Source organism: Triplophysa rosa, linkage group LG12 (assembly GCF_024868665.1).
Source record: "Triplophysa rosa linkage group LG12, Trosa_1v2, whole genome shotgun sequence".
Taxonomy (NCBI): Eukaryota; Metazoa; Chordata; class Actinopteri; order Cypriniformes; family Nemacheilidae; genus Triplophysa; species Triplophysa rosa.
The window spans coordinates 18,034,702-18,057,416 of NC_079901.1; the positions used below are offsets into that span (position 1 = coordinate 18,034,702).

General features: G+C 39.5%; 2 protein-coding genes across 3 annotated transcripts in view; both read right to left on the bottom strand.

Moving 5' to 3' along the window:
• znf423 (zinc finger protein 423) overlaps positions 1–7,145 on the bottom strand; it is a 144,314-nt gene extending 137,169 nt beyond the window's left edge. The window contains exon 1 of one of the 2 annotated variants that reach the window (XM_057347487.1): positions 6,222–7,145. In XM_057347487.1, coding sequence (XP_057203470.1) covers positions 6,222–6,261 — 40 coding nt within the window. In that variant the 5' untranslated portion in view covers positions 6,262–7,145. The remainder of the gene's footprint in view (positions 1–6,221) is intronic. The other variant, XM_057347488.1, reaches the window with a different exon arrangement.
• A 6,551-nt stretch (positions 7,146–13,696) lies between these two features.
• si:ch211-216l23.2 (uncharacterized protein LOC565061 homolog) lies at positions 13,697–22,066 on the bottom strand. The gene is made up of 10 exons (XM_057348248.1): positions 21,865–22,066; positions 21,529–21,603; positions 21,075–21,155; positions 20,808–20,881; positions 20,487–20,619; positions 17,348–17,547; positions 15,065–15,340; positions 14,628–14,798; positions 14,115–14,495; positions 13,697–13,985 (listed from the first exon to the last, which is right to left on the bottom strand). Exons 2-10 carry the CDS (start codon positions 21,591–21,593, stop codon positions 13,954–13,956), a joined length of 1,413 nt encoding a protein of 470 aa, XP_057204231.1. The 5' UTR covers positions 21,594–21,603; positions 21,865–22,066; the 3' UTR covers positions 13,697–13,953.
• Between the last annotated feature and the right edge of the window lie 649 nt (positions 22,067–22,715).

Here is a 22,715-nt window from a genome sequence, read left to right on the forward strand (position 1 = left end):
CGTCTTTCTCTGACGTCAGGTGGGTTAGCAGAACGGAGGGCCTTTTACAATGAGGGGCTAATTCAGCGCAAGTCAAAAAAGGCTTCTGTGCTACGGTTTAGATTTGCCTCAGGATAACACGGGGAAGCTTCACGCCTTAAAATCAATTTACGAAGGCATTACTAACCCAACACAAAGAGCAGTGGTCTGTCTAAAGGCAAATAATCTGTCAGTGATAAAAGAGCACGGCGAAATGAGGCGTTTGAAATAACTCATGGCTGGTTATGGGTCGTGTCAGTTTTCTTACAAACCATTACTTTAATTGACAAGCGAACCGTGGTGTTTACGTTTACTATTCTGCCTAATCAACTACATGTCTTTATCCCTCAATGAAATTCTGATGTAGGTATGCCAGACCTCCTGACATCGCTGAACTCTTTAAATTACTCAAAAGTTTCGTTTTACGGAGTCAAGCTCAATCCGTGTCAGAAAGGGCAAGGCGGCTCAACTCTTTCTTATCTCTGTTTTACTGGTTTTGTTCTTGCTGGTAGTAAACTTTTTTTAGGTCTTCTGAAATCGATAGGTTCAGCTCTTAAGAGAATAGGAGCCACAAACGCTTAGGCGATTTCTATGTGCGTGGGCACACGCTCAAAGATGCATCCGTACACACAAACACAGAGAGGACCTCCAGCTATATCAGTCCTTGGAAGGCCCCCTGAAGACTCAAGCCATTGGAGAGATGATGACCTGGTGAGGGGTCAGAGGGGACTCTAGGGGGGTGCAGCAGGGGTCAAACCAGCACCAGCTCTACTCATTAATGACCTCCGCAGCACTTCATCACCACCCCCAAAAACCTCAGGCCAGGGCCCAAGCCTGTCCAGCAGGGAGACTGCCCAATAAATATATGCAGCAGCCAGGTGTAGAGAGTGGGCTTAATTGCCCCCTTTCCTTATGTTTAATGTACAGCCCAGCGAGACAGGGCAGGGTCGTAGAGCAGCCACCCGGAGAGGAGAGGATGGGAGAGAGGAGAGGAGGGAGGGAGGGAAAAGAAGAGGATCTTTAATGCATCTTTGAATATCAGAAACTTGTCCATAAAAAGACTTCATCTGATATGCGCTCACACTTCTCAGAATTACAGGAAAAGTTGATTACGCGCGCGCACACACATTTCTAACTTTTGATGTAATCCACTACCACCTCAAAAGACACGAAGATAGGCTGTGTGACGGGTCTAAATGATAAAACCAAGCTTGCGGTACTGCACTCAATTCTAGGTCACCAAATGATATTTTCAAAATGTGAACGAATACTTTCAAGACGCACACAAATGCTTAAACTACAATGCGCTTGCTAAACGGCATGGACAAAAGCCCTCGGCACTCTCGACGGACTGGGTGAAAATGGCTGCCATGTTTAATCTACATGGGTATGAGCAGCTTTGAGAGACTCTTTCTCTGCGCGTTGTTCCAGCACGTTTTAATCTGCCCTCTGCAGCAGCCCAATCCGGGTTCCAGAGCGCAGCATCTTAGAACAGCCGTGCTCCTCCGGGAAGGCCTGACAGGGGAGCATCGGCTGGCAGGCATGGTTGAGAAGGAAAAGGGGGGGCAACCGCACAAACAGAATTAATAACAGCAGTCGTCGGAGCGACGCCTTCTCTTTAGAAGTGAAGCGTGGCATGGAGAGGGTCCTGAGCGGGTCCGCAGCGAGTGCCGGTTCCGGGCCACTGAGCCCAGGCCTTCTGATAAAGCGTGTGGCTAAGCCGGTACAATGGCAGAGCCTACAACTGAGCTCTTACATTAAGACAGATTCTTCCCCACAAAACTAGCAGGCAGGCTGCTGATAAGGAGTTGTCATTGGCAGGCACACCGGCCAACAGGGAGAAACCCACATCCAAACCCGCCCTCTTTTTCCCCCTCAACGTACCCCCATCACAGAGATGAGGAATTACGCTATGATCTCTCCACACCAACAGGGGTCAGTGCAGGGAGGGACAGGGTATGTTTTTGCTTTTTTAAATAAACCTGCGCTATTCTTGAAACGGAAATTAAAAATTGGGAATGGGGAGCAAAAACACAGATGACTTATCTTGCACTATACAGTTTGTCCATCCAATCAAATGCTGTCTAGAATTAGAATGCACCTTAATCTCACTGACTAGAAAGCAGATTTATTGTTCGTGGCTATAATGCAAGTGAAGGTCCATTAGTTATGTTAAAAGAAAATGGACCGATTTCCCTAAAATGTGTCGAGAAAATGTCAAGACAAAAACGAAAACACACGGTAAATAAAAAAGGTCTCCCTAACATCACAATATCAGTCACACCAACACTCAGAAACAGAAAGCTATTTAAAAAGACCTCGACTGCTGTCAAACTGTGCGCAATTACATTTTTTCCTGGTCCTGATGAAATACTTTGAGTTATTTAACTAATTGTTCACGCTGTGAAGTCAATAAAAACAAAAAAGAAAGAGCATAAAAATCAATTTTGTGGTTCATCTGCCATTACCTCAAAAATCACACCCATTAACAAGCACAAAGCCACTAAATAAAACACTTTCCACATTCATTCTCAAATCATTATAAATTCAAATTCATAATAAATAGATCAGCTAAAAAAATACAACATTAAGCAAAATTATAAAGTAATTTGTTAATCACAGAAATGTAAAAAAACAAATTTGTTTTCTTCTTAAAATTAAACACAAACATTAATGGAAATATTGACTTAAAATAATTCTCAATGAACCATCAGTCGTAAATGTGCAACAGATGCAACAGAGTGATTAAGCCACCAAAAAATGACATCTTACAAAAATCAATTCACAAAACGAGAAACACAAATGTGACCCTGGACAACAAAACCAGTCTTATGTGTCAATTTTTCGAAATTGAGATTTTTACATAATCTGAAAGCTGAATAAATAAGATTTCTATTGATGTATGAGTTGTTAGAATAGGACAATATCTGCGAGATACAACTGTTTAAAACTCAGGAATCTGAGAGTGCAAAAAAATCAAAATATTGAGAAAATCGCCTTTGAAATTGTTAATCAGGGACACTGTGGCAGACCATCCACTCACAAAAATAAAGTTTTTATATATTTAAGGTAAGAAATTTACAAAATATCTTCATGAAACATGATCTTTACTTAATATCCTAATGATTTTGGGCATAAAAGAAAAATCGATAATTTTGACCCACACAATGTATTTTTGGCTTTTACTAAAAAAGTTCCCGTGCTACTTAAGACTGGTTTTGTGATCAAGGGTCACAAATGTAAAAGCAAAAGAATTCTAACAGGGATTCTCGTTCTCTGATCTCTTCATTTGTGGCTCTCTCCAGCCCTATGGTAACTCACTTCAGCATTTTACAACAACCCACTGACCAATGAAACTTCGGCACGGTTGCCAAAAGCCAAGGTGACAACAAAAGAGCCATTTAATGTTAAAACCAGATGGTGCCAGAAAGGAAGAAAACCAAAAAGATGAGATCTACACCGATACAAACAAACACACACATATGTCTACAGTAGCCAGAAAAAAGATCTGCATGCTGTTATATGACAGCACATTATAGAGTCACTGACTCCTTCGCTTTTCCTCTGATGTGTAACATAGTTTCACCCCCCAAAAAATAAAACACAGCATAATCTTAGTTTTTCAAACAATACCCCTGAAATCACAGAAAAGAAAAACTCTGATTGAAAATCAGATCGGCACGGCTTTCTTTAAAGACAGAGAAACACACATCTTGAAGTCTCGCATAAGAAAATCAGAGATGCAATATTACTCAGAAACACACCTGTCAGTTTCTCTCTTAAATTACCTTTTTTAATGGCTTATTCGCTCTTAAAAACAACAACAGTGAAAATATATATATGAAAGTCTTATTCGTTTCACAGTCCCTCCGTTGCTCAAAAGCATATCTTAAAATTTACATTCAAAACAGTAAGTAATTATGCAATTCCCTGTCCAAGCCTTTGCTGAAGAATACATATTCTGCGGGAAGAGCTAAATGCATTCCTAAAAGACATTTCAACACTGAGTGATACAACAACAAACTCCATATCCATATGCCCACATACAAAAAAAACCCTTATCTTCGTGTGGGGGGGGTGGGTTGAATGCCATTACATTTTTTTCAACAAGGGTCTGACAAGCATTACTCAAATGTTTTCTCTCTTTTGTAGAGTTAAAGGTCCCATTTGATTTTTGACTGTAAACAACACTGAAAAAACTGAAATAAGTGCCTTCGCTGTCTCCCGTCCTGTCGCGTGCATTCATCTCCCTCTTAATGTCCTGCAAATGAAGGGGATTTATTAATGTGTAATTAAGTAATAATCATCGCTACATAATGCATGAAACACTCATGGGGACGGTGGAGATATGAAGCAGGAATGCCACGGCCGAACACTCAGTGCATAGACACACATTAAAAAGGGATTAATTGAGAGAAATAATATTTTGATAAGCGCAGCTCCCTCTTCCCCTCGGATGAACACTGACTGTCTTTTTCCTTTCGAAATAATCTCTCCCTCTCTCTCTCTCTCTCTCTCTCTCTCGTGAGAAACGCTGGCAATCACAGTTCCTAATGTAATGTGATGTGAGTGCATGACTTGCTTTACTGAAAAATAATCCCTGGTCTAATGTGATGGGCACGGTTTCTTGAGGAACCTCCCAATGTGTTACTTCTGGACATGTTTGCTACAAAGGCAGATTTGAACATATCAACGTAGAAAATGACAAACAAGCTTAACCTCTGGATGAGCAACCTAATACACAAGATACCATGACATTAAAAAAACACAAATGATGTTGTGCACAGTCCTGTACTCAGACATACTGTTGGTGCCCCTGATATCTCCAAGCATACAAATCAAAGCTAAAGGTGCTGGGCTGAGATAGGGACAGAGCGAGCCTTGGTTACATATTTAATTGGCCTCTGATTGACGTGCATCGCTGAGTCAATACAATCACTGTTTACTCCCAAACCCCCGTGCTGCAGAAGGCGAATGCATGCGCTATAAAAACTGCAGTACTGCGAATGATGCAATGCCATTTTTACAATTAAAAATGCCTTTTCAGATTTTCATGAAAAATGTTATGCAAAAACAATGTGTATTAAAATATAACATTTTCCTATCCCTCTGCACATGTAAATACTAAAATCACATCATCACAACCAGCTATTGATTACAAGCATGAATAGACTGCTGTGTCTCCCTAGAAAACAACTCAACAACATTGTTTAGAATTGATTTGTACCCAGCAGGTTCTGCCAATGTTAAATATCTGCGATAATAATTACTGAGGCATGATTGTTCAAATGGTAAATTTTCAGTTCAACGGCCACAAATAGCCATTTACACTTCACGTAAACCTACGGCCATTTTTGCCCTCGAATAAACCTCTGCGATTGTGGCCGTTAATTAAAACTAAAAACTGGTTATTATTTGGGGGAGGGGGTACTAATAGGGGCCACATGGCCACCCGAAAGCCCATCTGGTTTCTATTGGGGTGAGGGTGCCAAGTGATATCTCGACCAGCAGCACAATATTTGCTGCACATTGTTGATGGACGTGACAAAATAGCAGCAGGCCTTTATTGGTCCTAAATTCACCTGCCTATGAGTATTCAGTCTTGTAGGAGGGGCGTGAATGAGACGGGTCTATGTGTGACTGACTCTGTCATGTCAAAACTCACAACCAGACCTTAACACAATACACAGCACAGATGAAACAACACCATAGAGACATATATGACATATATTTCATTCGAAATGATGCTACAGAAGAAATTTGGAGGGGTGTCTAAAATGTACTACATTAAAATATTAACAAAAAGGACAGAAAGTGGCATACTTGTTTAAATGTCCTTAGTGTTTCATGATAAAATTGTAACAACATTTCAATATTTAAAATATTTTCTAACTAAACTGATGAAATAAGAAACAACAGGCCTAAAGTAAACTGAGGTATTATTTATAATTTCAGGTAAATGCGGCATCTTTACTATAAAGGTAACTTAAGCTGCCAACCTCAAAAACTGAAGACACCTGGAATCAAAATAAAGAGTTTAAATCCATAACTACGTTCCCACGTCAAAAGTGGCGATTTATATTTCTGAATAAAATTTCACTATTCAACGCAAAGGCATTAAAACGACAAATTTCACAATCCCCGCCAGTTTTACCCATGAATTCTCATTGGTCATGTGAGTTGTATCCATAAAAAAAGCTTACCTTTAACGGAGCGCGGTTTGGCCTGCTTGCGTCTAGACATCTCCGTCTTAACGGCGATATTTTGCTTCTTTTAATGCGTATCTTGTCCTCTCCGATAAACAAGTGCAGGTTACGCGCTGATACTTCTGAGATTTCTTTACTTTGCCTGTTGCAATGCGGCAACTTCGGTCTCGATAGTCCTAAAGCATTCAAAGGAAGAGAGAGTAGAGCAATGGTACGAGACGCAGCGCCCGGATATTCCAATGATTGAACTTCTCCAGTCGCGCGACTCAACCTGTGGATTTAACGAATAACTTGTGCGTTTTCCCGTGCTCAAAACGCGAACGCTCTTTTGTTCCTCCGTGACGGTGGAGCGGGCGCACACTCAGAGTTTCAAGAAGCGCAGCGTGCCCAAATTACAGCATTCACACCTGATCGGTGGCGATACTTCCCGACAATGTGATCAATGTTTAGGATTTGCTTTAATGTTTTTCTTCCTCGCGTTCCTCTTGAGATTCTGTTTTTGTAGTTGTCGGAACTGTCTTTTTTCGTTTCTGATCCCGAACGCCGAACCGCCCTCCTTTGCGCTCTTATTTTTCGGAAGGTGGCACTCTCAATGCCATTTTACGCAGCATGTTTTTTACCTGCGGGGATTTTTTTCTTCTTGTTTATATCCCCTTTACGTCCTAAAAGCCGTATATATTTCTAGTCGCTAGCCTCTCTCTGCCTTTTTCTTTGTCCTGACTCTGGTCTTCCCTCCGCCTCCCGATCCGACTGCTGGCGGGGCTGCAGCGCAGACACACATAATAAAGCCAGGCTTGGCTGGAAATGTAGCCGTGTCCCAGCAGGAGGATGTGAGAGTAGGGTCCCGGCGGGGGAGCGCTCTGATCCCGCAGGGAGCTCCGCACAGCCTGGGTTGAGCAGACAGAGAGAGCCAACAGCACCAAACCATGGTCAGCCATGGAAACTACAGCTTAACTTGGAGCACGGATCGGGGCCAAAACGCGGAGCTTCGAGGAAACTCTGCAGCGTGCAAGAAAAAAGACGGACTGGATTCAAGGTTTTTTACGGTCCTTGCCCTCTTTACTTCTTGTACCGGTGCCATCATCTTGGGTTCACTCCAGCGTTTAACTGTTGAATGGATACTATGACAATACGAGTATTTTGGGGTTTTAGCATTTACCTCTGATTTGGGATATTTTGGTTGCGTCTTCTTTTCGATACGCCAGGCGGTAAATATTGAATTTGAAGTTTATTTTCGAGTAAAATAATAACGGCTGGGATTAAAGGATCGCCTCAGTTTGGAAAATAAAATATGTTCTAAAATATAGCCAACGTAATGATGCCTGATTCGGGAAACTGCATGCTTGAGAAACAATTTTATTATTATGGGAAATATGTGTTGTGCACAACAATCTTGTTTGATAAATATATATATATATATATGATGAAATGCGTAGTTTAATTGATTATTGTTATTACGGAATATGATTTTAGTTTGCTTAAAAAACATTTATCTCGGATGCTTGTTGCGTACTTGGCTACATCAGGCCTTTTCGATAGCATTTACAGTCCCCGCAGCGTCTGTCTGGCCGTCTGCATGTAGTCCAATCCTAGAAACAGGCTCGTTTCTGGCAAAAATCAACCAAAGAAATGGTCAAAATCACACGCGCGCTTTGTTCTCTATTCTCACGCGCGGTGCGTCGGAGCTGCTCGGCCGTTGTCATGGACGGTGGGCTCCCTGTCTTGGTCAGCGGGATGTCCTGCAGATTGAGCCAGGCACCCCGTCGAGTCACGGAGCGGCCTTTAAAATTGACCCCCTGCGGAGGACCGGGGCCCCTCTTGTCTCGTCTGAACTCCCCCTGAAATGAGCGCGCGCCTGGAGACCGCTTTTAAACGCGTTTCTTGCATCCCATAGAGAGAGGCCGCTGGCACGAAGGGGCGAAAGCTCACCACAGTGGTCCCCTTTTCTCGGATAAATTCAAAGGAGGAAAATAGCCCACATTACAAGCTCCTTAAGGGTCAAGGACAGCCGAGACTTGAATGGTCTGAAAGAGTGGCATTGTGAAATCACATAGCAAGCGATTACACCCTCTGTCATCTTTCTAAGGATTTGCATTTTTCTTTTGCAACAATGAACAGTTTAGAATAAGACTTACAAGACATGTGGATGAAATTAATTAAGACGCTGGAGAAAAAGAGGTGCGAACTGCAAATGTGCTGGTCCTGTTCGGAACTGACACCGCTTCTATTTTAGGAAGATTTTAATGAGTGGCAAACATTTCCTTTGCGCTTGGATGGTTTTCAGCGATTTGAAAAATTGCTACTATTTAAATGAGTTTGATACAAATCTGAAATGAAATGTGTAAATGTAGTTGTTGCATCTCAGATGTTTAAATGGACATTGTAAGGACGCATTTTCACAGCTTATTTAAAATAGCCTCGAAACGCCTTTTCTTAACGCAGCAGGGATGCTTGTAGATCGACGCGTTTAAATTATTCATGCAACAATTATTTAAGATTTAGCAAGAACCTAACAGCGTTTTGTCCTTTCTCATCTCCGCTCCCTCCGCACATAGGTGTGCTTTTCTCGTGTGACAACCGTCTATTGGACGATGTAGCTCCCAAAAAGCGCTCTTAAACACTCCCCGATCGCACTGTCACAGGCCCAGAGAGTTCATGTTATATTTATGTTGCCTACAGCGTATTCTCTCTGTTCTGTTCTGTTCAGCTGAACTCACGCCAACTCCGCCAGGTCCCCCTTCCACAGACAATGTTACATCTCATTGGCTTTGTCCTAGATAGCCTATTTTTGTATGAAATAATTAGACATAACTGATTTAAATACTGCAAAGCCAACACTCTTTCGTCTCGTTAACAAAGTGCAGGAGCATCACGCATAAAAGGGCACGAGGACGAGGGGAAGCAAAGGCTTCTGATTTCATTTAGTCAACCAGGCTACAGAACAAGACTTAAAATACACATTCACCTCGAGCTAATGGACATCAGGCAGAGCCAAAAAATGTACTGTTTTATTAGCTTCTTTCGATTCAAATTTTGCTTTCGGGACACTGACGTGTGGCAGTTTAAGAGGCACCTGCCTGGTATAATGAAAGCGGTGAAAAAACCCAGAAGAGTGCTGCCAGAAGCTCGTGGCAAAATTTTACAGCCTCTACACGTATATCAGCAAAATGTAAGATTATAGAAATGATGTCATCCAGCAGCATTCATTGTCCTTTCTCCATTCTGGAGTTTCATATAAGGACAGCATAGGACATAAAACTGCGCGTTTGTTTGTTATAGTGACCCAGACAGCCGTTGGACGGCGGCACTGAATCCGGCTGCACACGGGCACACAGGGGAGAGGTGCAGAGCAAGAACGCAGATTGGGGCTGACCGCTCGGCTGCACTTTAATGTACCCTCTACTTCATCAGTCCTGATTATCCACCATAAAAATCCAGATTGAACATTACATTTTTACTGCTGATTGTCTTCCAAACACTCTCAGGTGTTGGCGTGTTAAATGCCAGGGTGTGCATCTGTCCACACAACCCATTAGCTCGCTGCAGTGAGATTGTGTGACTTTAAAAGAAGAGCTCTTCACGTAAGCAACGGAGAACAAATTTTGGGCTCTTTGGCCTAACTGGGTCTTGTGCCAAAACCTCAATAACAAGCCCCCCCCCCTTTTCACTGGCTCTTGCCCCAGACTTACACAAAGAAACACCATCTTTATGGACTTAGGGCATTAAACCATAAAAAAATGGACAGAGAACAGACACACATGGCATAATGTGCAACGGTATGGTGTACCATATAACACGCATAAGTGTAGCTGTCATGGCCGTGACTCAAAGTGGCGTCGAAAGGGAGAGGGAGGGAGCGAGAATGAGATGAGCAATGAAGGCAAGGAGGCCGGCGCTCCAGCAAAAACGCTTTTCTGATGAGCTGCAACAATGCACTCACTCCCACGACATTGGTGCTCTGTTGGGAGTCTCCTCCTAATTTCCTCCATCCATAATAAAAAGAGCTACATTAAACAGTGCCATTAGTGCCAGCAATTTGTTTTATTCTCCACAGAAAGAGAAATGTTATCTGTGGCGGACAAACTTAACCCAATTAAAGCTCATTGTGTATGGGGGCCTTGCTGGGTCTTCGGCTGATGCCTAGGAACGAGGGCAGAGGCAGCCAACTTTGGGGAGGGAGAGAGGAAAAAGAGAAAGAGTGGAACATGTCTGGAGAATTAGGGAAAGTAGGAGAGAGACAAATGTGCTTTCAGAAGAAAAAAAAGAGCGGAAGACAAATGTTTTCTTGCCGTGGAATGATCCTTTCCTCCCAAGATGTTTTGTTTATCTGGAAAATATACACTTAAACAAAAACACACAACACCATTACACTTAAATTGCTAAACAAATAACATTTGTGTGCTAATAGTTGTTTCTGTCAACTTTCATTTTTGTTTGCTCGGCTTGTGTTTTCTATTCTGATTTGACTGTTGCCTTGTTTTGGCTATACCCTGTGAAACATTCAACTGTTTATTATTTTTATTTTTAAACGATTAGCATAATTGTATAATATTTTGATTCCAATAAAAAAACGGAAATACATACAAAGCGACACATTCTGAGACACTCTCTCATACCCTCACATTTTTGCTGTTAATTGTTGTGATAACACCTCTCGATTACAGGGGTTTAATTATCAACATGTTTGGCTGTTAGACCGAGTACCTGGCACAGATCCTGGTGAAGGGCTCAAGGTTTCTAATGAAGATCTCACTCACAGCAGCATACAGGAGCACAGTGTGGTGCAGTTCTAACAAAGAAGCACATTGCATTTAGAGCCGACCTGCGTATCTGTGAATTCTAACACAATAATGCCAAGAATATTCATAGTGATACAATTTGATTGATATCCAGTCGTGCTGGAATGGCAAGTGTTACCTCTGCGGCGGAGACAAAAAGTGATTCTGCGTGATTACGCGCATTGAAACAGTAAGCGAACTGCATATCGTTGGACGGAAATGAATCATGTCTGTTTCTGTTACATGCGATCGTGGTGAAAGCTGGTTTCACTCAGTTTGTCCGGCGATTCATCCATCTTCTGATGCCTTTACCAGCTTTTGCCGAACTGTTTTTTGCTCGGTTCCCAAAAAAGTCCAATCAACACCTTCCAGCTGGTGAAATGAAGCAGAACCAGGCCTCCATTACTTTGAGAGTTCATGGATACTTCACAGCTGCGGTCAAGTGTCTGTGATCAAAGACTGAAGAAACAAACAGCTGTAAAACATGCACCAACCCAATGATAGTGTGTACCGTCATCATGTATGAATACAGACAAACACTTGTATGCCCAAACTACTTTATCTTATGACCACATTCAAAATCAATGACATGAAATCTTAATATTTATGTATGTAGTGTTCTGAGCTACGAAACATTCCTAAAACCACATGTTTACTACTTATTTTTTTCCAAAAAAAAAGTAAAAAACATTGCTTAGTATTAATATTCTGTACTGTTTACCGTCGTGTTGCATCTATTATTTATTATCTAGTCAGTGTGTTACTTCTATATTTGGTTTGTTCATATAGTTAATCTATATATTTGTCCACAGACACAACATTATGTAGGGCGAAAGCAATATTATCTTGCTCAGTTCAGAATCAGAACATCTGCACAAAACTAAAACTTCACAAATATAGTTTGTTATTATTAAATTGCGCATGGAACAGAAGCTACACCGAGCAAGCCTCTAATCTCCCAATGGTTCATTTTGCTTGGGAAAATGATGTTTACTGTTATTGGAGAAAAAAACATTTTAGCTAGCTATGTATTCCAGTAAAAGAAAGCAATTTTAGGTTAATTTTCTATTTAAATTGTATCAGCTCACAACAAATGTTCCATTTCAGAGTATTTTCAAAAACATTACGGTAAAATGTAATGAAATCTAATATGAGAAGGAAATATCAGCCATAGAAATGCTAAGAGCGTCCTGAGGTTTGATGAGCAGAAACATAAATTAAGCGTTTAAGTGCTAAATGTGTAAGTCTATAGCCCCATCTAGTGGTCATATTGAGCACACGCCTTTTACGACTCGATTCTGACCGTGTCAAACAAAAACACGATATCACATTTGTTTGTGATATTTAACATGTTATATAATATTATATTGAAATTATTAGCAGAAATTGTACAGCAAACACAGAACGTAACGTTTAGTTATTTTGTGACCATTTTCTGTCATAACTAAAAAGTATGTTACAAGAACGCAGTAATTATAACCAAAGAAATATATTTACATTACATTTAAGCATTTGGCAGACGCTTTTATCCAAAGCGACTTACCTACTGCAAACCCGGTCCAAGAACACAGCAGGGTCAGTTCTTTACGAGAACTGTTTAAACTAAAAAGCAGATTTAATAACTTGCGCGAAAAAATACACATCCCAGGAAGCGCTGGCACGAAGGACTTGGAGAGATCTCGCGGGACCCTATTAACAACTCGCTCTTTTAGTAGTAACAGTATGTTCTCACGAGAGTTAGGGCCAGCAACTGATTACTTGCACGTTTTTAGGCTTATTAACGTAGTCTACAGTATAAATGCATCTTCTTTCATACGCCTTTAGACATATTTTATATAATTTATTATCGGTTATTGTCACATAAGACTAGTTTAGATTTTTATGCTGCAGGTAAGGCACACCTACGCAGTTTTTACTTTGTAATATTACTAATAATTGACTTGCTTGTGTAAGATCAAAGCACATGACCCAGTTTTACAACCAAAACGTCAATCACAGTTGTCCTCGTTCTGAAGACTGAAAATCCTGAGGTCAGTTCATCTTACCCAACACAGCAACATTCCAGGTTGTTAAAATAAGATAGTGTAGTCAAGCGAGACTAAAATGTAGCCATTTGGCCTAGAAGCAAAGTTTGGTGCAAAACACCTTCCCTACAGTCAAGCGTGGTGGTGGTAGCATCATGCCCGAGTTTCTTTACCTGCAGGAGAAACTGGAAAACCCGTTTCCTTCAAGATCAATATGAATCAAGCCAATCTCCACGAGGAGTGCCAGTATGAGCCTGCCAAAGACTGGTTTAAAGCAGCGGATACTTTATTCCAAAGAATAAATGTTTGGTATTATAGAATGGTCCAGACTGGAATCCAATCAAGAACTTGTGGTTTCGTCAAAAAAAACCTGCCAGTTATTTAATCTCATGGAGTCATGTAGATTTTGAGGATCATACTGCCATACCTGAAAAGATATGCGACTGTAATTGTCAAGGTATTATTTTGGTATCTTCCTAAAAAGCTATCGTTATAAAAAAGCATCCTGGCTTCATAATGTGTGCTGAATTTAGTATTGGCCATAATTTATTTAATTAACATTTACATTTATGCGATATATGTTAATACTTATCTGAGGTCGAGAATCATTTACAGAGTAGATGTTTGACTCTGTCTAGTGTGATAATATTCAACCATTGTGCTAAGATCATGTTTTTGTATGCCATTGAAATGTTTGTAGATTTATTCTAATATAAAACTGTATACAGCTGTGAAAGGGAGCACATTTGAAAACCATAAAATAAAGACAACATCATTGTGGCTTTTTAACAAGCCAACACAATCTTTAAACATCATGAAAGATTAACCAAAAAGGCCAATTCTTCTCAAAAAACAGCAAGTCCAACGTTCCTCAACTGTCCAACTTGGCTGTACAGGCCTGTGATTTTATCAGGTGTCCTGAGTGAGTTAAGGGAGTAGATGTCGAGGGGGGCGAGAACCTGTTCAAAACAAAAGAAGAGCAAAAAACATCAGATCAAATAAGCACATATCCTTCCAAATCATTAATAAATTATATTAGTTCTCCAAATACCATCAACAGTCACATGAAAGTCATGTAAAAAACCGACCTGTTGGAGCTCCCAGGTGAAGGCTCCTGAGTGAAGGTGGTGGTGTCCGTAGTAAAGCAGAACCACGGGGGCCATTCTGTGATGGGGGTCCACGAATTAATAGTGGTCCTCGGACTGAATGAGGTGCCGGGTGCTGCAAAAGAGCACGAGGGGAGTGGAAACCACGAGATGGATGGTTAAGCAGAGGACCACGTGTGGGAGTTTGTAGAAGAGGTGGCTTTTCAGGACCATGAGGGTTTGGTGACCCTCTGGCTGGCTGGGGACTAAATGAAGGACCATGAGAGGCTAACAGGGCATGTGGGGGTGCAGCGGCTCTGTGGGAAGGTGGTTTTAGAGTATGCATTGAAAGCAGAGGCGGTGGCTTCGTCTTGGGATATGAGCCTGGAAACCAAGGGAACATTGTATTGATCAAATGCTATCATGGACTGGTTGAACAGATTAATCTTAAAAATTATTTTACAGTATTAACCCTGCAGTTTTTGTTGTGTTTGATTCTATATCCCCGAAACAAACCTTGTGATGCCATGTGACCTGTGGGCGTGTCTCCGGAACCTGAGGGTGGGTTTGTCCGCTCTTTTGGTGGTGGTCCAGATCCAGCGGGTAGAAGCGGAGGGGGCTTTCCTAACCCTGGAGGCAAACTGTTTACCACAGGAGCCGCATCACTCTCCACCTCTGTGGGGGACACTGAGAAAGAAAAGGAATTAGTAGCAGACATAACTTTACAATGATACATAATCAAAAACCTATTTACACACTGACATCAGCCAGACCAAATTATTCTTTAAAATGTTGTATTTAAAATAAAGCGAACACTGTATGATTTGCCATCACCGAATACATAATTAAATTATAGACATATAACAACATGACACACGAGTATTAAAATAAAAAAAAGACACAAAACAATATCAATGTGACAAAACTAGGGCAGGACGCTGTAGCGTGCTCACCTTGCAGATGGTCCTGGCGGTTTTGAAGGTACTCCATCAGTGTGCAGAGTTCCTCTGAGTACAGGTGCAAACCTTCGGCCAGGAGAAAGAGCAGGTGGCGCGTGGCAGAGGGAACAGCATGGCGCTCCAGCTTGGCACGCTCCAGGTAGTCCTCCGTCAGCTCACCCACCCGTGCCGCCTTCTCCGTGGGGTCCGCCTCCCGCTGCGCAGCGCTTACGCGCCCAAACTCTGCCATCACAAACTCCATGGCCTGTTCTTTGGGCATGTTTCGATGTACTGCAGAGAGGCAGCAGAGGGGTCAGCCAGAGGATTGGGGGGGTTGCATATGGTGCTCAGTGTGAGCCGCTGAAGTCTAAGCAGTGTGCACAAGAGTTCTACCTCATCAGCACCACCCTGCAGTCTGTCAACCACTGCTTAACCCAATTAGACCAGTAAAATCCATAATGCAGTGAAAGGACATATTCATGAGATCAAACGTTTAAGTTGATGAATTCATTCAGTTAGGTGAATTTTAGAAAGATTACATAGGGGATTTATTGCAAAACTTTCTAATTATTTTACTGTGTATTATATGTGAACGAGGTAACTGATGTGTGCTTTTACTCATTGATCTTTGAAAGTGACTTTACCTAAAAATAGCAGAACAAGTGATAGGGTTTTATAGTTTTGTTAAAATTCCAATTGTTTCTCAAAGTTAAGAATTTTATTTTTAGTGAAATGCATTTAAAAGATAAAATGTATCACATTATATATCAAATTTTAACAAAAAACATATATCGTTTAGTTTTTCTTCCATCGTACTATAACAACTATACTGGCAACTACACAAACATTGTTCGAAACATCTCAACTACTTTATATGTCATTTTAAAAGTGGTGAGCATGAACTATGACGCAGGATTAGGATATAAAGGTTTTAGGACACTTCTTCCAGTTTGATGTTATGTTGGGTCAAATGAACAATAAGCAAGCAATTTTAATATTAACCTCAATTATGAGCAGTCAGTCATTTATGGTTTAGATTTTAGAGACTTAAGATAAATTACTGCTGCCTTAGCTTTAATTTTAGTTTGCAAATATACTATTTGGAAATTGTTCAAAAGAAAAACTGAAAAATATACATGTGAACCACTATTTTACCATGTTTTCTTTTAATTTGGTTTGTAAAGAATGTGCACTGCATTTACTTCGATTACTCTCACAATATTTATGATTTTTAAAAAATCTTGGTACAAAACAGGTACATAAAATATTCACATAATACGCCATTACAAAAAATCAATTAGAACAACGATTTCTTTAAAAAAAAAATTAAAGAGGTCATATCATTATGTTTTTTTTAATTGAACAAGACATGTCACCGTTTAAAAACGCTCTGCATATAAATTGATAACAGAGCTTCACTAAGAGTCCAATATACAGTCGTGGCCAAATGTATTGGCAGTGACATCAATTTTGTGTTTTGCAAAGTTTGCTACTTCTGTATTTGTAGATTATTTTCCCACGTTTCTATGGTATACTGGATATCTTTAGTTAGCATATCTTAAGTTTTAAAGGAGTTTGTTGGCAAAAATATCAAAGAGTCAATATTTACAGTCTTGGGCCTTGTTTTTCATAACCTCTGCAATTTGCTCTGGCATGCTGGATATTAGCTTCTGGGCCAAATCCTGACTAATGGCAAACCTTTCTTGCCTTAAATGCTCTTATCACAATTTGTGGGCTTCTGTTTATCCACTCGCTTTTTGAGGACTGACCACAGGTTCTCTATATGAGATTTACATCTGGGGAGTTGCTTTTTTTGCAATTATTTAAAATGCATCTGATCACTCTGCATAATAATCTATAAACAATGATGAACACCACTACAGCTTAAGCAGAAACTTTGCAAAACACAACATTTATGTCACTACCAATACATTTGGCCACGTTAAAACGGCCCCATCCTGCATTAAAAGCTTCTTTACAAAGCCAGAACCCCATCATAAAAGTTTCATAAAACAAATTTAAGTATTTGTTTATCCAATAGGTGTCACTAATGTGACAGCTTTATTTCCAATGCAAAACTCATTATTAAGAATCTAATTTTTTAGACGAATCATATGACTCCTTTAAGAGATGTGTGTTTGGAGTCACTGAGATTTACAGTTCATCGTTTAATAAAAGTGTGTAAACATGCCCACCACTAAGTGAAATGTGCTTTTCTCTTTAGCAACTATATAAGGTTACTGAACTACGGTATTAAATCTAAAGTGGTTTTGTTGGGAGATATATTGTTGGACTTACTTTTGAGCGACTCTGAAAATATGATTACTGTGCATGAGGACAGAGTTACATTAGTCTGCTCGACGAGAATACATAAGGGGGAACCGTCAGAACGGACATCTTGGAGGGCCCGGGTCAGGCCTGATTCCACCTGCAGGTAAAGCATTTCCACCGAGAGGCCACGTTCTTGCAAACACTGGCCTATCGATTTGGGGTAATCCCTTTGAAAGAAGAAGAAGAGATTTGGTTATTGAGCACTATACTTTAGGGCAAGAGGGTAGCTTCATGGGCCCGGTTTATCTGCAGTAAAGGAAGGGGTGATGAATGATTCAGTTACAATTTAATAAACCAACACAAATCTTTAACATTTTTTAACATTATTTTAGGAGATAATATAAAACTGTTAAAGGAACAGATAAATATATGTTTATGCTTAAAGAGCGGTTCTTGTTTTGTCAGATACGTACTTTTCACAGTAAGTAATGTTAAGTTAAAAAATTATAATTTCACTCTAATTTGATAAATCTCAATTTTACATTTTTCTTTACATTAACAGATGTACAATACTGACTTGGACGTAAACAACCCAAAGCAGTGCACAAAAACTATACTTTAAGACTCCATACCAAAGTTACCGAAAACCTTGTAAAAATGTCTTAATAAAGAGGTCTTACATTTTATAATGTTTATGAGAAGATCTATTCATTTCAAAACAGGCACAGTGTTAAGGTATTTTGGGAACATCCAGGTTTAGAGTTGCACACTATACTACTAAAAAAGATCTCTTTTTAGATGTTTGTTATGGATAATTACTTAAGAGATGTATAGCTTTGATTACTGAATGTTTCTTTTGAATCACCAAGAAACTCTTTTTTTTCTTGCATGTTTTAAACCGAAATTGTTTGCAAAGGATAAATATTTTTATAGGGTTGACAATTCTATATTAAACACGTCCGACAATAGGATGTTCTTCACATGTGGTTCAGACATTTTAGAAAAATGTATAGCTCAAGTAATGTATGACAGTGGTACTGAGAAATAAAAAAATGATCACATCATGCATTGAGCTGGTTACAATGTGAAATTCAAATCTTGTTTCGTGTGTTTATGTACATTTATGCAATTAAACAAAACAATTACATTTATTTATTAGATTATGTCAAACTATTTTGAAATTATTTTAACTTAGTTTCAGGAGGAAACATTTTCAAATCTTCCCGTCATTGACAGATATATCATCTTTAGTGTTGGGATGACTGTTTTTACGATTCCATTGATGCATTTGGCGTTTACCAAAAGCTACTTAGTTTACTCAAGCTATACATTTTATCAGTACGCGTGTTCCCTGAGATTCAAACCCATGACCTTTTGCAACAACGTTCTACTAGTTGAGCTACAGAAACACTAGCAGTGTTCAGCATTAGCAGTGTAAATTTGCAAAAACAGTTAACTGGATTTATTGGTTTATAAAGATAGAAAAGTATAGAGATAATGTTTTATATGTCTTATAAGACATATTTATATGTCTCGTTTTTAATTTATTGGGGTGTCAAAGTTACACAATGTTACACAATCCTAGGTATTTTTGATCGTGTGAATACTGCAGGAAATCAGTATTTGTGTGTTTGTTTTCACTTGTCAAGTATGTTTTGATTACGTTGATTACGTTATGTTTGATGTTTAAAATGTTAAATGCGCTGTGAAGAATTTGAAACAATTCAATATGGTTTGAAGATGGTATCTGATCCAACTAACCCTGTAAGAAAAACATTGAACAAACAAATTTAAATGTTTGCAGAAAACGAACAGCTTTGTGAAAAAAGAAAAAGCATTACACCGTGTCTAGGGATGTCAATTTATACAAATTCCCATACTTGATCTTCATTCAAATTAACGATCAATTACTCATTAACTTTAGTAAAAACTGCAGTAAAATATAACCAATGAATGACAGGGTGTAGCCTACAGATATCATTCAAAACCCCAGTTTCCTCACCTGAACATAAAAATATTTTTTAGTCTTAATTAAAGACTAGTGGCAGTGTAAAATATAAAATAAGTAAACGTAATGGATCATGTGATAATTATTTATTTTAATAATCAAACGCCAATTCAGATGCGCATTCTGAAACCGTTGCATGTGAGACTATAAATTTCCTTGAGTGCGTCCACGTAAGAAAATATGATATTTTGTTATTATAAGTGTGTTACTTTCTTACCAAAATTAATGTGCATATCACAGACATTCTGGAGAATTCGAAAAGCATGCTTTTACTCTTGAATGTCCATGACGTGTCACAAGTTTAACCAGCTGGGGTCCTGCAGTTGAGACTTGCGTATCTCAGATGATAACATCATTTGTATAATACATGCGGAGAAGTTAAATGTAACAGTTAAGGTAATTAAAAACGAATTAAGAGTTTTTAATTCAGTAATTGCGTTTCCATATCTCGTTTCTGATGCAAAACTTCAAAATGCAAATAAAAGCAGAGTGATGGAAACCCGCTTAGCGTTGTTTGATTCATGTTCCAGAGGTGTATTATTTATTTTGGCTGTGTGATGCCTTATGCCTTTTGAGCAGATAATTTACTGGCTAAAACAGAGGTTATTGTAGGTTGTGCAGATCCAGTCACAGAGACTGCTGGATGCAATTTCTTTTGATAAATCATTGTGGTCGTTGCGGTGTCGTATTTTAATGCAGCATCGCAATGTTTGAAGTGGAAGTTTTCACCTATTAATGTGAGATGATCCCAGACGTAACTCCGGCACGTTCGTTTCATTTCTCCTCATGTTTGCTGTTTGTGTTTTGCACATGACCTAGCTCGAAGTTTTATCGAGTAAATAATAATCGACAATTAATCGATCCTCGATTAATCATTAACATCCCTAGTGTCTACACTGAACGCAGCGCGGCATGACGCGACAAGAGACAATAGAACGCATTAGAGTCCATTATAATTTTAAATTTTGTCCACACTGTATGCAGCGGGACACGGCAATCCCATTAGAACAAGCCAGGTGTCGTGTCGCACAAGTCGCGTCCGGTGTAGGCACGGTGTCAAACACTAGACACAGATAAAGTCTGCCTTCAACAAGTGGAACAAATAAAGATTTGAAAACACATTACTGATGTATGTTGCTATTTGTGGTAAGTACTCACACATTCTGATTGTTCACAGAGAGGATAATACAGTCTGCAGGTTGTCTAGCACCGTACCCATTCAACTGCTGGTAGAACCTGTTGTATATGGCCGTGCGTTGCTCTGATTGCTCATACTCTTCAGGTTGAACAGCTATGTACATAAAAACACAAAACAATTAAGGAATGGGACAATGGTATTATCTTTGTCTACCAGGATACAGATAAAGATGACGCATGTTAAGAGTTTTTACATTTTTTACATGTTATTATCTAAAACAAAAACAACAGTACTAGTGAGAAATAATAAATGTTGTTCATTGCACAATCATTCAGGTTTACCTGTTGACAGATGTGGTGAATGCTGATACTCCTGCATGCCAAGGTAGTTACTTCCTTTTTCTAAGCTTTCAAAACTGAAAATGTAGAAAAACAGATCTTATAATATTTACATTGATTTCAGATTTAATCATAATCAATGGCCCATAAAGGCACGTCAGAATGTGATTTGCCACGAATCTTCAGCAATGACTTGTATATTTCAAAGAAATATATCTAAAGCCAGAGGAATTATTGAGACACGTTTAATTGTTTAAAGATGTCCGGTACCTCTCACATTCAGGAAGATCTTCTCCGTCTTTCCTCAAAGGATAAGGTGTCATTCGCAAAGACCGCAGAGGTTTCGGGCCACTGTATAGAGTAACGTTAAATCACCATGAACTTTATTAACACATTTTAATATGGCTGTATCTAATCAGTGACTGATGATGAACACGTGTATATTTTGTTTAATCAATAAAAAGCAAGCCAGTTGCAAGGACTGACTACTAGTAAAAAGTACAACGTATCTTGAGTATTATTTAAGCACTCCGCTAACACAAAATAACGAGCTACCTATTATACTGAACATGGTACTATGCTCAAATATTATGAGCATCTTTGGAAGTTACAAACAAGCCCAAGCCAAAACTATGTACACAATGTGAACTACGTAGCCAGCTTCATTGACTACAAAAGCAAAAAACACTATATGTGCGTAAATGTATGTGCAAGTCACACACACCCTCCTCCGCTATGATTCGGTGGTGGTGGTCGTCTCCCCACAACCTTCTTCACCCACGACGACATTTGAGTCCTTCTAATAGATATATAAACCACAACACACAAAACTAAAGTTTCATCTCAAAACAACACCACAGAGCACAGCGCGAGACAACATGCAAAACACATTGCTAATGCTACGAAACGACATTGATAGCAATTCGGTGATTCATTTTTCAAAACAATCCATTACACCCATACAATCGGTAGCAAACACAATATTTTAGTGAAATAGTCGTTACTGGTCGTTTTAAAACGATAATAATAATGAGATTAAAAATACGGGAAGCAAACCTACCAGCGTAGACCTCAGTTGTGTTTTCCTGCTGTTCAAATATGCGTGAAATGTTAAATCTCAGAGGCAAGTATCTTGCATTACATTAAAAATAAATGCGTTAAACGTAAAGTCGTGGATAATACTGATGAAAATACGTTACGAGCACGCGATTTCTGTTTGTGATCCTATCCTGAGGGTTCGCTCGAGCCAAGTCATTTGGATACCTACAGCGCCAACTACTGGATTGGCAGACGCATTACATACACGGCTCGATGAAACTCCTCCCACTTGGAGGTCTCCGAGTTGCAAGGTTTGTTTTTTGTTACGAGGACGTGGATAGCTTTTGTTCAATAGATGACATTCATAAGATAAAAAAGTTATTTATGAAAACAGAGTGTGTTTATGATTACTACAATACAGTGATTTCAAGAGGAAGCTGTGTGACGCATAAGAGTGACTGGAAATGTTTTTTTTGTTATGGGAGTGACACACGAGTAATTGCGCGAGCGTTGAGCGGGTGTTGTTACGCATATGTGGCAGTCATCCCCCCGGGCTGTACAGTACACTACATGTCCTTTTAATGAACAGGTTTGGCTATTACAATCATTTCTAATGCTTTCAATCTTACAGCAATAGTTTGGGAAGGGCCCTTTTATATTCCAACACGACAATGCCTCTGTGCAAAGCAATGCTCATAAAAATGATTGACTGGTGTGGAAAAACTTGACTGGTCTGCACAAAGCCCATACCTGAACCCAACTAAATTGTTTTGGTATTAAAACGCAGACTACGAGGCAGACTCTCATCATCCCCAACATCAGTGCTTGTAAACAGAGTTATAGTCATTTTGAAGAAGACTTCCCAAACTATTG